This window comes from Copadichromis virginalis, linkage group LG2 (assembly GCF_057382275.1).
Source record: "Copadichromis virginalis isolate Kocher_CV1m ecotype Utaka linkage group LG2, C_Virginalis_male_GT1.1, whole genome shotgun sequence".
Taxonomy (NCBI): domain Eukaryota; kingdom Metazoa; phylum Chordata; class Actinopteri; order Cichliformes; family Cichlidae; genus Copadichromis; species Copadichromis virginalis.
In genome coordinates this window covers 24,529,914-24,545,949 of record NC_140619.1, presented here as the reverse complement: position 1 = coordinate 24,545,949, position 16,036 = coordinate 24,529,914, and the positions used below count along the sequence as shown (strand labels likewise).

The 16,036-nt window shown below is 38.8% G+C and overlaps 2 protein-coding genes across 2 annotated transcripts; one reads left to right on the top strand and one right to left on the bottom strand.

The window, feature by feature from the left end:
* Nucleotides 1–519: 519 nt before the first annotated feature.
* Nucleotides 520–3,848, bottom strand: med7 (mediator complex subunit 7). Its single transcript, XM_085474739.1, has 2 exons — nucleotides 3,524–3,848; nucleotides 520–2,877 (listed from the first exon to the last, which is right to left on the bottom strand). The coding sequence occupies exon 2, from the start codon at nucleotides 2,866–2,868 to the stop codon at nucleotides 2,107–2,109; it is 762 nt and encodes a 253-aa protein (XP_085330865.1). The 5' UTR covers nucleotides 2,869–2,877; nucleotides 3,524–3,848; the 3' UTR covers nucleotides 520–2,106.
* Nucleotides 3,849–5,829: 1,981 nt separating this feature from the next.
* Nucleotides 5,830–13,374, top strand: itk (IL2 inducible T cell kinase). Its single transcript, XM_085474734.1, has 17 exons — nucleotides 5,830–6,383; nucleotides 6,474–6,578; nucleotides 6,733–6,814; nucleotides 6,955–7,080; nucleotides 7,304–7,341; nucleotides 8,017–8,168; nucleotides 8,282–8,347; nucleotides 8,477–8,531; nucleotides 8,914–8,993; nucleotides 9,284–9,426; nucleotides 9,562–9,636; nucleotides 9,961–10,129; nucleotides 10,208–10,424; nucleotides 10,511–10,575; nucleotides 10,671–10,789; nucleotides 12,755–12,912; nucleotides 13,005–13,374. The coding sequence occupies exons 1-17, from the start codon at nucleotides 6,246–6,248 to the stop codon at nucleotides 13,068–13,070; spliced, it is 1,854 nt and encodes a 617-aa protein (XP_085330860.1). The 5' UTR covers nucleotides 5,830–6,245; the 3' UTR covers nucleotides 13,071–13,374.
* Nucleotides 13,375–16,036: the final 2,662 nt, after the last annotated feature.

Sequence of the window (16,036 nt, the reverse complement as noted above, 5' to 3'; positions counted from 1 at the left end):
AACTACCCCAGGGCACGAGTTGATGGTATAGCGTGAGTAGGGGAAAAATGGTGGATATGATAAATCCAAGGGTGGAGAAAATTATGGAAACTACCTTGCCTCAAAGCAGGGAATTCCAGCTAAGGGTAATAACTTCCGAGGGGGTGCGGTGAAAGGATCAGTGCATATTACCTGGTTCTGTCCATCCTGTTTGTCGTTTAAAACAAAAGGTCAACACAAACACAGCTTAACGTCTATGCACAGCTAAAAATGTGCATACAGTTTGTGCCATTACATCATTACATAAAATGCAGTGTGCTGCAGAGCATTTACTCTAGGTCAATGAAATAAAGCTGGAATTTGCAACTGGCCAAATACACATACTCTTTATGTCTCAGAGCGACACACATCATGACTCCTGCCTGCTTCAAAAACAGCACACTTTTTGCACAGACATTAGAACAGAAATCCTTGATGAATTCTCAGAGAAACAACCTTGGGTTGTCTTTTCAAATAAAAGAAAAATTGGGCCAAAACACATCTTGTGTATCACGCACTGATTTATTGAACTTATGCAAGTTACATAGACACCTCAGCTAACATCACAGAAACGCAAGTAGTGAAATCTGCGCTGCAATCACCAGCCTGAGGTGTATTTTCAGTTTCAACAACCAAACATGTGCACTTGAATTGCTTTACAAGCAACCAGTTGAAAGGCTCACATTTCTTTCCCTGAACAGTTGTGTAAGAGCAATCTGCTGCAAGGCAACACAAAATTGGTTATACTGTTAGGTATGCTTATGAAAACCTATAAAAGAGGGAAGGGGGTCAGAATTATTTGACATTTTACATAATATACATGACGACTTTTTTGTGACGACTCTCCATGGATTACACAATCTGCAAATCAGTGACAAGAATCATGCATTGCAAACATAAAGGCAGTCCAGCATTTACATGAGTTTTCATGCGACTCTGCTCTGACGGGTCTAATAAAGCCCTCTATGTTTCTGTGAGATGACTGCACTCTGACTGCAAATTTGTTTATTGGGTTTATTACAATTATGCAAACTTAGCACCCCCACCTGATCTATGTTAAAAATTTCTATTCTGGGAATATGTTTTCCGGAATTAGTCAGAATTTCTACATTTTAAATAAAAACAACATTCAATGGGGCCCTTGAAAACACAGCTAGCACCCTCAAATGTCCATTTCTGACATTCACAGCTTCCCGTTAATGTGACAGCATTTATTGTCATAGTTTCAAGTTTCGTGGGTGAACGAGTACACTGGTCACTTCTAAATAAAGGTTTAGGCATCAGCCTTACTGTGTGGTACCTAGTAAAACAACACAAACGTGAATGATAAAGTCACATTAACTGACACACATGGACAAAAGCATGACTGTGCATTTCTCTTGCTGGAGTGCTCATCTTATTAGAGCAGCAGTTCTCACACTACCTGCATGGCGGGAAACACTGGTGCAGTATAATCAACAAGGTGAAGTGAAACTTGAGTGGATTTTTTCTTAATGTGACCTTTAAGTAAAACTTTTTTTCTTAGTGGTTGGATAAAAACTGTGGAGTTTGGGGATTTAAATTAAACGTACTAGAAAAACTTTGAGAACCGATGCAGTTGAGAAAGCCATAAACAGCAAAGATGAAATGAGATAAAATGTTGCGCCCAACATTTTATCTCACCAGCTGTTTCAAGCTAGCAGTAAGAAACATTCGTCGATGATGTGTTTTGAAAGTTCCCAAGTCAGAAGAGAGGTTACCGAGCATCACTGTTGTACAGTGTGGTTACACTTGATTTAATGCTGATAATTCTTGAGGCCCCAGGCACACATTTTTTATGTGTATGGCAAAAACCACAGGTATAACATGTTCACTCTCTAAATCACTCTCGTGCATGAAACCATGAGAACAGAGATGTATTACAACCATATACGTATAACTCAATAGCAGAATGCAGTCATGTTAAAGACTTGTGGAGCAAAGACCAGTGACATAACCAGTTATAAAATAAAAAGAACAAAAATATTCTGTGTATACCATGTACGAAAGTGCCATATTTACACAGAGTTCAGCAAAGAAACGACAAAAAAGAAAGAACATAATATTAAACTATGCTAGTTCATCAATAATGCTGCACATGGCAGCATCCTTGTCCCATTTGTCACTTCTTGAAGTAGGGATGCTCTTCTCCTGCTGACTCGTTGCCATGCAGCTGGCAGCTGCTTCCTCTATATCCATAGGTTCTGTTTTCAGCCTGGTGGCCTGCCCAGATGAACAGCCAACACTAGCTGCAGGAGGCGCACTCTTTGTCCCATCACAAGCACCATCCTGACCTTCCACTTGAGGCAAGTCATCAGGCAGGGAGGCAAGGCACCCCTGGATCATCTCCACCACCCTCTCCAGATGTTTCTGGAACCTCTCTGCTGTCTCTAGCCTCTGTCTTTTCTGGACCTCCATCATCACCCTTAGCGTCTCCCTGGCTTGATGCGGTCTGTACTCATTTATCAGATGGTGCATATGGACAAACAGAAGCTTTATGTCTTCCAGCTTTTCTTCACGCTTTATACTACCAGGGCTCTTGATAAGGATGTCCAGAAGGTCCAAAAAGTTCACAAGAATGGACATGTTCAGTTTCTTGAGCTCCCGTTTGTGGTCAAACTGCATAGGGTGAAGCCTCTCAATGCCTTGGCCTTCGAGAGGCCGGATGATGAGGTCATCACACTGGAAATGGTTGCCAAACATCATGTAATTATCTCTGATGGGTGGAGGTGGCTTAGGGGCCAGACCCTTGCGGATGTTTTCATCTGTGTACTCTTTGATGTACTGCATCGGTGGAGGAGGCAGGGCGCTGACCTGCTGTGGTTCACCCATGATACCGACCTGAAAGCACAAGAATCCGTGTCAATATATATAAAAAGGAAAGCAACATACATTAGGTTTTGCAATTTAGTATCTTAATTAAAAAAAAAAAGTGTTTATAGTTCACAGTAGTTGAACATAAACACATTAATTTAGGCTATGTGCCTAAATATAACAGAAGTGAAAAGGTGTCTCTCTCACTTCACTATTGGGGGCACAGGTAGACAAGAAGCAGGATGTTTGCCGCAAAAAGACGGCATAGCTTTTTAATTGCAGAGACGTTAGCCGTGTCTAAATAGTTTGCTTGCACTAACTCCAAACAAATTCAGTGTTTGTTTGAGACCATCGCTTCGAAAGATGTGCTAAGAGGCCTATGCTAACACAAACTGCCCAGCCAGTTGTCTGTACGGTAAATATCTGCATATAACTTATGTTAAACGCTGTCTGCATGGGAATAGAGTTGAGTGAAGACTACCATTTACTGTCGCAAACCTTTGTTTGTTTTATCAACATGTTAGCCCTTTACTCTCCAACTAACTGCAGTCGTTAGCTTACCTGCTGACTGACTAACTGCTAACCTCCGCTAACGAGTTAAATCGCTACACCAAATATAATGCTAACCCACAATACCGTTAAAAGGGGGAAGACTTGTGATATTTATACACACCTTTCAAATAACTCTTTAGTCGCTGAAGATATAAGACGCTAGATATAGACGTCCGTTAGTTCCGACCATTAGCTTGTAGCTAGTTTAGCTCCTTCCATTCCACACTAACAAGATTTTCGTTTCAGTCCCTAAGGCTCGACGTCATTGGTTTTTGTCCCGCGGATTGGACGATAGCAATGGAACAAACTAAACACCGATTGGGTGTGAGGATACCACGCTTGATCTTGTAGTTTTTGATACGAAAGTGCTTAATTTGAAGCTTATTTTGTACAGGACTGATGTCTTTTTACAATAGTGACCATCTCCAGCACCTGTTATCATTTGGTAATGTCAAATATTTTTCTAGTCAAAGCAAACCAGCAGTTTACAACGCCACCAATACTTTTAGAATAGAATAGAAAAGAATAGAATAGAATGCCTTTATTGTCACTATACAGTTGTACAATGAGATACAGAGCACCTCGTACTCAGTGTAAACATGCTCGGGGGGGTACAGTTCTGCAGCGCTATATACATATAGACAGTATTAACATAGGGAAAAAGATATATATATATATATATATATATATATATATATATACATTTTGTACAAACATGTACGTTTTTAAAAAAAAAAGTAATATGTAAAAAATTGGGGGGAGGGGGGGGGGGCTGTGTTATCGGTGCATGTGTGAGTTCAGGGTGGTTATGGCTTTGGGGAAGAAACTGTATTTGAGTCTGTGGGTTTTTGTGCTGATGCACCTGTAGCGCTTCCCTGAGGGAAGCAGGCTGAACATGTTGAAACCAGGATGGGAGCTGTCCTTGATAATGTTTGCTGCTCTGCTGAGGCAGCGGGAGGAATAAATGTCCATCAGGGAGGGGAGAGGGCAGCCAATGATCTTTTGTGCTGTCTTGACCACACTCTGGAGCCTCACTCTATCCACCTTGGTGCAGCTGCCATACCATACCGTGATGCAGTAGGTTAGCAGGCTCTCAATGGACGAGCGGTAGAAGGTCAGCAGCAGGTAAGAGGTAAATAAAATGTGGAAGAAAATTACAATAGATATAAACTATTACGAATACAAGAGACAAAAGCTTAAAAATTCAAGGATCTATCCTTAACGTTGTGTCAGTATAAGACAATTTTCTAAACTTTCCTTTGTTTTTTTTCTTTTCCCCCAATTTATCACTTATATATGGCTTAAAACAACAAGAAGAATAAAATACAGTTGAATGCTTTTAAACACTATAGTGTATTGAGCATCTTAAGTTCACCCTTCTGATTCTGTCACATCTTTAAAACAAATGAAAACTTTCCACATTTTTAGTTTGGAGCTTTAGATTTAGAAAAGAAATTATTTAGTGTCACACGGTCCTTCACATCTACTTTTACACTTATTTTATACTTATTTGCACTTATTTACATACAGCATGACAAATGTTCTCTTTTATTAAATACTCATATGGAACAAAATTGCTGAACATTTCCCATTCAACAGCACGTTAACTCCTAAAAATGTTAAATTCAGGTATTTTCTGGAAATGTTTTTAATTGACAAAAGAAGAAAGAGCCTTGAATTTTGACATTTACACAGTTCAAACTGTATAAAAATATACAGTCAAAGCCGATTTTGTAATTTTGGCTTTTTGGATCTGTTTTGTTGTTGTTGTTTTTTGACAATAATTAAATTAAATTAAATTAAATTAAATTAAATTAAATTAAATTAAATTAAATTAAATTAAATTAAATTAAATTAAATGGCAATCCCAACTCATTCAATCCACACCAATCTGTTGGAACTCTTTCCTGGTGGTGGTGCTGTAGTATCCTTTAAATCTTTCATTCGGTGTGACTGTAAAAATATTTTCAGATTTTAACTTTAACTACATTTTCTTCCATTGTAAGTTGACAGCACTACCTCAGCAGTTTGAAATTTTTCGGTCACTTTAAAATCATTAATGGAGCCCAACCATATTCTTATTACCATATCATTACTGTTACAATATTATTGTTACTATATTATAACCTGTATTATTATTATTAACCTTCTTTTCCTGCACAAACCCCCCCCCAAAACCAAGTAAAATATAAGGGAGAAAAAAGCAGTGATGGAGAAAAAACAGGGCAAATCCTAAAAGACATCATGAACACGTAACACCAAACTCTAAATGTATTAATTATGGCAGGGGAAAAAAACAGATTCTTTTGTGTGTGTGTTTCTTGCAATCTCACAATCTCAGTAAAAACTTTAGTTTTTTCCCCTATTACTTTCTTGTTTCAAGTTAAAATCATTTATGCCATTTTTTGCCCAATGCTGACATTATAACCCAACCTCACTGTAGTAGTGGGACACATCCGTGACCTTTGAAGTGAATGTTGATGGAAAGCGTTGAAAAATGTAAAGGTTAACGAGTCATCCTTTTTCTGGGGATCGCACTACTCATAGTGGCTGACTGCAACGTGCACTAAGTGAGTGAAAGTGCCTGCGAGCACCCTGAACGGTGTGTATGTGCGCGCACGCGTGTATTTCGCTTGCACAACGCATTTGTTGCCGTAGGATGTGGTTTACTGTGCAACAACCCTATGCCGGAAACTCTACGACATCTATCAACTTATCATCCTCAATTTTTTTTTCTTGTACACTCACTGCTACTCTGTCTCTGCATGCTGTAGGCAATGCCGCCTCTCTTGGTATGACAAAACAAGGCAGTATTTCTCATTGCGCTTCTCATAGCTGGTAAAATGTTCCCCAGGGTGATTTTGAAGGGAACTCTGATCAAAAAATCTCAACAGAAGAAGCGAGTGTCACCCTGTAACTATAAAGAGCGATTTTTTGTGTTGGATACCCAAGACCTGAAGTATTCTGAACGTCGTCCCGGGGTAAGTACAGTATGTGCGGTTAATCTGTAGAGCTGTTTCAGGAATGCAGACTCTTGGCTGTTTGCTGTAATCTAAGCTGTTTTGTTGCAGAAAAAGCCTTTGCTGAAAGGTTGCATCGAGCTGTCCAGAATTAAGTGCGTGGAGATTGTGTGTACTGATGTGCCCATACCATGCAGCTTTAAGTACCCTTTTCAGGTAAGATTCATCATTTCCTAGAGACCAACTCAATTGTCACCGCATTAAAATCTACTAAACACTGCGACATACACCCTATATACAGTGTATGGTGAAGTATGACTGAAAATGACAACGCATATAACCTTTCTTTAAAATCTCAATTCTTCTGCAGGTTTTTCATGAAAGTTATTACCTCTACATATTTGCACCAGACAATGACTGCCGTCAGAAATGGGTCAGAGCTCTTAAAGAGGGTAAGCCATTACCATATATCACCAGTCAAATAATAATAATAGTACTATGACAAGTCGATGATAAACCGCTGATTGTATGAACTGCAAACACATACGGATGGATATTTCAAACAATATTTCCCTTGTTCTGTCTGATGTAGAGACAAAGAATAACAACTTAGTTCCAAAATACCACCCAAACTTCTGGATGGATGGAAAATGGAGATGCTGCCAGCAAACAGAGAAACTGGCGACTGGGTGCAACGTGTACGACCCAGTGGGCTATGGTTTGTAGCATTTCTTTTTCCTTCTCTTCTACTTCGTGAATCCAATGATTTGTGGTAGCGATTCCATTTGAATTAAGATATTTGTATGGCTTTCGCACATATGGTTAGAGTAAACTTGAACTAAATGCTTTCGTTTTGCCTAATCCAGTTCATACCGTTGTTGCTTTGTGAGTTTAGATGGGCCAAATAGCTCTCCAATTTAACATTTCTGTTTCCCCTACAGCCTCTAAAAAGCCGCTTCCCAGCCTCCCGGAGCCAGAGGTACCACCATCTAAAACACAAACGACACAAGCTTTTGAAATGTTATTGTGGTTATTACTGATATTCCAATGAAGCGAGGGAGACCAAATCACTTTTTCAGTTTTAATGCCTGTCATGTTTGTCTGCAATACTTTTAAACACAGTTTCTCTCTACATATTTAATAATTAGGTCATGCATTGGTTTTTAACCACTGTTTCTGTGGTTTGATTTTGTGTGTTCAGGCAGCAGCTCTGTAGTTGTTTCAGCGCACATGTGTTTGAGTGTTTACTTAAATAGATAGATAGTAGAAGAAATAGAAGTACATTAAAGTTTGTCAAATGAAAATCCTTGTTGATACTTTTTCCTTTGGCACTATGAAAATGTAATTTTATTTGAAACCTCTGGATTTCGTATTTGTGTATGAACTTTTTGGGAAGAGTTCACTCAGACCTCTCAATAATTTGTACCAGGTTATTTCCACCACTTAAAAAACATTTTCCTGATTGGCAGAGCTAAATTCAAAATTTGGGGTTCTTATTGCAAAACTTCAGCTTCATGATTCTAAATCTCGAGTTATTTTCTTATCTCATCTCGGAAGTTTATGATAGTATGTCGAAATTTAGAGGTAATAACCCAAAATTTTGTACATACCTGTACAAATGGTTTTTAAATCAGATTTTTTCCTCCCTTTCCAGATGGAGCTGGAAGATTCGGGGCAACAGAAGGTCATCGCTTTGCAAAACTACACGCCACAGGGAGACAATGACTTACCTCTTCAGAAAGATCAGGAGTATCTCCTGGTTAAGAATTCCCATTCCACCTGGTGGCTTGTACAGGATGAGAGAGGGTAAAGCGCATTACAGCCAATGCCAAATTCATTTGAACTGTTTACATTAAAAAATAGCAGTACATTTCAAAAGAAGAACCATTAGCTAAATCCCTTTTCCTGTCACCCATTAGGAACTCGGGTTTTGTGCCCAGTACATACGTAGCTGAAAAATCCATCAACAACTTTGAAAGATTTGAGTGAGTTTGAATTCATTTCTTTTACTCGAGCTTTTAATTTGCAGTCTTTATTGCTGCTAATGAATTACCATGTTTTCCCTCCAAAACTGATTTAATTGTTGTGTTAAATGTTTAATGTGTTCTCAACAGATGGTACAACAAAAACATTAGCAGAGCGCAAGCAGAAGAATTGCTAATGAAAGAGGTAAAAACAAAAACTCAGTTCTGTTTGGCAATAAAATTTCAAATAATGATTTTGATATGATGATGACAGGCAAGATTTAGCCCCTGTATGACACAGTGCATTTTGATGCGACTGTGCCGCCAACAGCAATGTTGCATTTGCAAAATCGCTGCATATGCACCTGCACAACGACAATTCGACTTGACATAGAACATGAAAAAAAAATTTCTCACAACCACAAAGTTTCCTCCAATGTTGAATTTCCTGCTTTGCTAAGTTTTGCAAGCAGGAAGGGAAAATGGTTATCCATCGTCGTCTTTGAATTAAAACGGCCGCCAGACGTGTTACAGAATGCACCGCCGAACGTGGGAAATCTTATGTGATCTCGTTATTCTGTCTTTAGGGTAAGGAAGGTGCATTCATTGTGCGGGACTCAAGACAGGCGGGAGTGTACACAGTGTCTGTTTTCACCAAAGCACCAGGGTAAATGTTATTTATAGTGTTCTTATGAATTTACTTAAAAAATATCTATCAAACAACTCTATAATTAAAACAGTCATATATGGTTACTTATATCGTGAAAAAAAATTGATGGCTCATAGGATTTCAATCATTTTAAGTGACCGTTAAAGATGTAACCAATGAGAATTAAGTATAAGATTAGTGTAATCTTGTGATATTTTTCTGATCTTCCAATGTTTATGTGTAATCATCTGCTCAGGCAAACATTTGCTTTAAAAATGTTTGTTAAGTTAAGCATATATTCTCATCAGGTCTAATGGGGAGAAGAATCCGAGAGTGAAGCATTACCAAATCAGACAAACCGAAATGAGCCCAGCTTCTTTTTACCTGGCAGAGAAGTACCTGTTTAGCACCATTCCTGAGCTCATATATTACCACCAGCACAATGCTGCAGGTAAGTGTGCCAGCTTTTCTCATGCAACAGCATTATTTCAAAAAGTTCAAAGGATAAATGAAGTTCATCTTATGAAACGGCTAAATTCTTGGTCCTGCTTTTTAAATTTCCCGTTGTCTCTTTCTCTTTGTGCAGGGCTAATAACACGGCTGAGACACCCCGTCTCTCAAGGTCGATGCTGTTCCCAGGATTCTACTGATATCACAAAAGGTTTAAGTCTTTTTGTGATGCCCGAAGTTTGTTGAACTAAAGCTCCAAGCAGTCCTAATTTATTGCTGTGAATCTTGTTTTTGCTGACCTCTGGTGGGTTGCACAGAATTACACTTCAGGGCTGTTAAGTAACTCCACCCTTTTGTCTTTTAATATAAACCAATGTAATACAAATTAATCTTTGCTGAAAAAAAGCAAGTGAAAATGAGAAAAAAAAAGTCCTTTTTTATTTGTGAAACTTGCATGAAGAAGTTTAACTCTATGGTTATATAACTGAGCTATAGTGTGGATGCTTTGGTTCACTGCTGGTTTGCTGGTTAACAGATCAGTGGGAAGTGGACCCTGAGGAGCTGATACTGGGTCAGGAGATAGGCAGCGGCCAGTTTGGACTGGTGCTGGAAGGCAGCTGGAGGGATCTCAAGGTAGCGGTGAAGATGGTAAGAGAAGAGTGCATGTCAGACGACGAATTTAAAGAAGAGGCACGGATTATGATGTAAGTACAGTTCACGGTGGAGATCTGTAAAACGAGTTTGAAACCACTCAGTTTATCTGTGCATGTGTGTTTTAACAGGAGACTCTCTCACTCTAAGCTGGTACAGCTGTATGGCGTGTGCACACAACATTCTCCTATCTGCCTCGTGTTTGAGTACATGGAAAACGGCTGCCTGACGGACTACCTGCGAGAAAGGAAAGGCTCGTTGTCTCAGGATATATTGTTGGGGATGTGTCTGGATGTCAGCGAAGGGATGGCTTATCTAGAGATGTCCAACTTCATCCACAGAGATCTGGTAAATAAATAAAGTGCTCTTTCACGATACACTTTCATATCCCTGCTTTGTTAGAGGACTTTATCCTTCCTTTCTTCCTTCCAAAGGCTGCCAGGAACTGTCTCGTCTCAAAGAACAACGAGGTGAAGGTATCGGACTTTGGAATGACCAGGTATGTTCGTGAAGATCAGTTTTTTAAATTATTACATAACATTAATGTCACAGTGAGTCACAGCTTATGGTCTGTGTCCACTCTCCATACCCTAGATTTGTTCTTGATGATCAGTACACGAGCTCACAGTGCTCCAAGTTCCCTGTCAAGTGGTCAGCCCCAGAGGTCATCAGATACTGCAAATTCAGCACCAAGTCTGACGTCTGGTCATTCGGTGAGTTTGGGCGCTTGTCTGCCATTCAGCTGTTTGGTTTGCATTTCTGATTCACTCGTCTGGCAAGTTTTGCAGGTTGGGTGAGAGCAGATTAAATCATATTTGTTTTCCTGATGGCACATGTGCTCAACTGTAGTTAAATAACACTGCAGTGGTTTAGACGTTATATATTAAACAATTCTTTTTATCCTGTGAAAAAAAAAACTGTGCTCAAACTGGAGCACAGTTTTCTTGGGCAGACTATTACTGCAGTTATCCGTGACAAAGCCATTTTTTTTTGGTACATTTTTATATAAAATAGTCTAAAAGCTAGCCATTTTCATGATTCAGTGACAATTAGTGGATGCACAATAAGCTCAGACAATTGCCGAGGTTTGAAAGGAGATTAAACAGACAGAAAGCTTTTAGCTTGACGTCATCTTTGGGGGAAAAAAAAGATTCTGTATTATGAATCTATGATTTTCTTGTGTAAAACGGATGTGCTAAAACTAAGTAAAAATAAAACATATTATAACTTCTACAATAGGGGTTATTATTTCTATTTCTAAACAGATTTGAATTATGACCTATTCTAAAAAGGTCTGGATCCAATTACTGACGTCCCTTAGAAATCGTGAAAAACAAATGAACTGCAGTGACAGTTTAAGCAGGCTATTGCGTTTCATTGGTAACACAAGTGTTTTCAATCATGATTCTATGCATTGAAATGGTAAAAGAGTAATAATTCAGCTGTATAGTATCATTGTTACACTGATGATGGGCAGGAGAAAGAGGGGAAAAGTTTGTCTGAGGCGTCTTTCAAAAGATTCTTTATGTCAAGATTTTTACTTCCTGGTTAAATAACGGTTTAAAACTAAAAGAGACAGTCGGACCATCTACAGGCTGTGTGAAGTTCTTGAGACTGCAGCTGCTAAGAATATTAGGAAACTCTTTCATTGGATTCTTTCATGCCGGCTTCAGTGGATGAGGCTACCAGAGGAACATTAACTCCAGACTAAACAGAGCTGATTTAAAGGATCAAAGTGCAAAAGCGTCTGTCGACACCATACGTTGGTTTCTGAATGAAGGTTGAAAAAAGAGACCCCGCTTTTGAAAGAGGATTATAAAAAAAAACCCTTAAACTTGTGTTTGATAAAATACAAATAGACAAGTCAAAGTGGTTCTTGTTGGATGAAGTTTGGGATTTAAAACTAGTTTCCAAGTTTGCCGAAAAAAAGAAGCTTTTGAAGAAAAGAACGCTGGGGACGACGGATTTCATCAAGATAATCTGGAGTGAAATACATTTATGTACCTGTGCCAGAGCTCTGTGCCAGTCACAGGCCAACGCTGCTTCTTCCAACAGTATAAAGATCTGAAACATACTTCCAACAAGATGGACTGAAACAAAATCATTTGAGCCGAGTGTGGAAAAAGCTGAAACTCACAGTGGGGGGAAAACGTGTTCATCAAACCTGAATGAACCGCAGCGGTTTGAACATGAAGAGTCAAACAACCTACAGAGATGTGTGAGTGTGTGTGTAGGTGTGTGTGGGGGTAGGTAAGTGGGTGAAAGGGAGGTGGGCGTCCTCTTGTGAAGAATCACAAAAACTGCTCAGCTGCACAATATTACAATTAAGGATCAAATACTTTAGGCAGACGACTATATTTGTTGTATTGAATGAAAGCGAGATGAATTACTTTTAAAGTAAGAACTTACAGCAGAGCAAATTTTAGGTGTGTGTGTGTCTCATGTGTAGGTGTGTGTATTTTTTTTATTGGGTAGCAACAATTTTGGCCAATTCTGATCTGTAGTAAATTACTCTCAAATGAGGCTAAAAATAAATATGTTTCAGTTATATAAAAAAAATAAATAAATAAAAACACACTGCACTGGACTAGAGTAGCTCACTGTTAAACGAACGATACAATATGGACTAAAATGCTTCCATATTGTTTAACAAGTGCTGTCTCCGTGTCCCTCTTCAGGTGTGCTCATGTGGGAGGTGTACAACGAAGGCCGACTCCCCTATGAGAACCGCACTAATGCAGAAGTGGTGGACTCCCTGAACGCAGGCCTGAGGCTCCTGAAGCCACGCTTGGCCCCGGACTCTGTCCACCTACTCATGGAGTGGTGTTGGAAGGAGGTGAGGACATTACCCTTTTTTCAAGCAGAACTTCTGCTGATCATAAAATGAGCAAACGATTAACTGTCGTTTGTTTTCTGTTCTGTTCCCAGAAACCAGACGATCGCCCAACATTTGGGCTCCTCTTTCACGAGCTGGCCTCCCTTTCAGACGCCTGAACCAACATGTGATTTGTGATTTTTTTTATATATAATATTTATTTTATTTATTTACTGTAATCAGTTGCTTGTCATTTGTAAAGTTAGATTATTCCAAAGCAATTTTATATCCTGGATTTTGCACTTTATCTCTTTCGTAGCTTTGTAAGTATCCCCTGAGAGGGCTCACACAGTCCATTCACACAGCTACTGGTGCTTCCTGCAGAATCATGTAAAGGTCTGAGTAATTCTATAAGCCATATAAAAGTGAGATGTTTGCTTTTCAGTCAGCTGACTGTCATTAAACTGAATGTTTTACATCTTGTCACTTCTCACTGTCTTAGTTTCCTCCACTACAATAATGAAATCTTGGCATAAGAAATATTTTTGTTTCTATATGAAGAAATTATTGAAGTTGCCAGATGTTATATATATTTAGAAATTAGAAAGGCTTTCCTGTTTTATGGAGCTCACTGACATTAGCCACAACAGTCATATTTTTGATGATCATCCATATACTGTATATAAAAGATGGACATAGCTACAACAAAGTCATGAGTCATGTTTTTTTTTTTTTATGAATTAATTTTGGAGTCACAGGTGACCACATTTGGTCAAGATAGATTTATTACTCATTGCTCGGATACATCGTAATATGTGGTAAGTAATATGAGTCATTGAAACTGTGCTAAAGGTGGAGCACAGTCTTCTTGATTAGACTATTACTACAATTATCCAGAGATGAAGTCATGTTTTTGTGAAATTATATTTAACAAAAAAATGCTCCATATCGCACCCACACCATGAACAAGGTTGGTCGATTTCAACTGTGTGACTCTAACTTCTACAGCTGTCTATACCAGCAGCCCCCCACCCCCGGGCCACGGACCGGTCATTTGGTACCGGGCCACGAGAGTTGAGCCTCGGGTGTGAAATTTATGGTTTTCAGGGTTTGTATCGTTAACTCGGTTTCCCTGGGTCTTTTCCCGTGTTGTAGTTGCGTGTCTTTTTTTGAAAGAAATATTTACACATTACCATAGCGACCAGAGAGCATTAAGAGGCAGAGAGGAGGATGTTACTCTCAATGTTGTTGGTGCATTTCAGGAGGACGCTGCTAATTAACTTACACAATTACACAGTGAATTCACGTTTATTATTATATTTACAAAATACCACAGTTTTTGTCTTGGTCGTATCTTTTTTTGTTGTTGTTCTTGTTGTATTTATCCGCAACACCTTAAAGGCTGGTCAGTTAAAATATTGTCTGACATTAAACCGGGTTGTGGCGTAAAAAAGGTTGAGGACCGCTGGTCTATACCCACATCAATTTTTCAGTCAAATAAGCCATACGTTATTGGAATGACTCACTTTTGGAGCCAGACTCCAGTGGCCAGTCAAAGAACTGCAGTTTCTGGTACAGGCACAGTAACTTTTTTCCCATATCAAATGATCAATAATTCTCTTGTATCATGTAAGTAAGTAAGTAAGTAAGTAAAATTTATTTATATAGTGCTTTTCACAGATAAAAATCACAAAGTGCTTTACAACACAGAAAATGGGAATATAAAAACAATATAACAGTAAATAAAACAATGTAAAACAATAAAACTATAAAAACAGCATAAGAAGAAATTAATCAAATGCTTTTCTAAATAAAAATGTCTTCAGCTGTTTCTTAAAAGAATCAATGGAGTCCGTGCAGCGAAGAGACAGTGGGAGAGAATTCCACAACCGTGGTGCCACAGTCTGAAAGGCCCGATCACCACGAGTTTTAAAACGAGTGCGCGGTGCCACCAGCAGTCTCTGATCTAATGACCTTAAAGCCCGAGAAGATGTATGTGGTTTCAGCAGGTCAGATAAATATTGAGGAGCCTGACCATGTAGGGCCCTAAAGGTTAGAACTAAAATTTTAAAATGAAACCTAAAATTTACAGGCAACCAGTGAAGGGAGGCCAAGACTGGAGTGATATGCGATCTTCTCTTGGTGCCATGTCAGCCAACGCATTCTCTTCTGACGATAGTGGCAAGACGTGGAATTGCAGTTTCCTGCTGGGACATAGAGCAATGTGCAAAAGTCTTGCGCCACCGCTCATTTTTTAATATCCATTATAGGAAAATGGAAAAAAGGTGCAGAGAATGGAAATCCAGTGTAATTTGGCATACCTCAGCCTTTTCTTTCCATTTCCCTTCCCTAAGGATGTCTTCTTGACACCAAAGTAGATGGATCAGCTGAAGGGTCAGGCACATCTCTCAGGTTCTAAAGATACAATTTAAAACTGATTTGTTGCTAAATTGTGTGTTATTTGCAGATAGAATGAATGTTGGTTCATTGTTTGAGTGCCTTGGTGGCTTTTAAATGCTTGAAGTGTTAAAGCAGCCAATGTATAAAGAAAAACTTTGAAAGACCTTCAGAAAGCCTGAAGAACTATCACTCAAGATCACATTAAGAGGTTACAAGAAAGTCAAGAAATCAAGAATGACTAAAGACTCTGCACAGCATTTTTTTTCAAAGAAGGCCTCGCATATTTCATCAAGCCAATACTGAACACAACACAAGGCAACTCAATTACAACATATGGCTACATATGGTAGAGGAGTCCGGGTGCAGAACTGGCCAGTACAGACGTTTCTCCATATGAAAACATCTGGCGTCAAATGAAATGGAAAATACTACAAATCAAACCCAGGAATGTCGAGCAACTACAATCCTGTATCGTTCATTTTTTGTGATTTCTTTGCTTAAAATGAGCAATTTTCTCAAATTAAGCATGTTATATGTTTTCTATGTTGTTGTGTGAATAAAAAATAGGTTTATAAGATCTGCAAGTGAAAATGGGATTTCTGTGGTCTTTAAGCAGTTCACACAACATTCCAAGTTTTCTGGAATCAAGGTTATAGCATGTTGTCATTATAAAGTACTGTATTCAACACATACGTTTGAAATAATAAACAATAATATTTAACTACATGCTACTACATGCAACTTG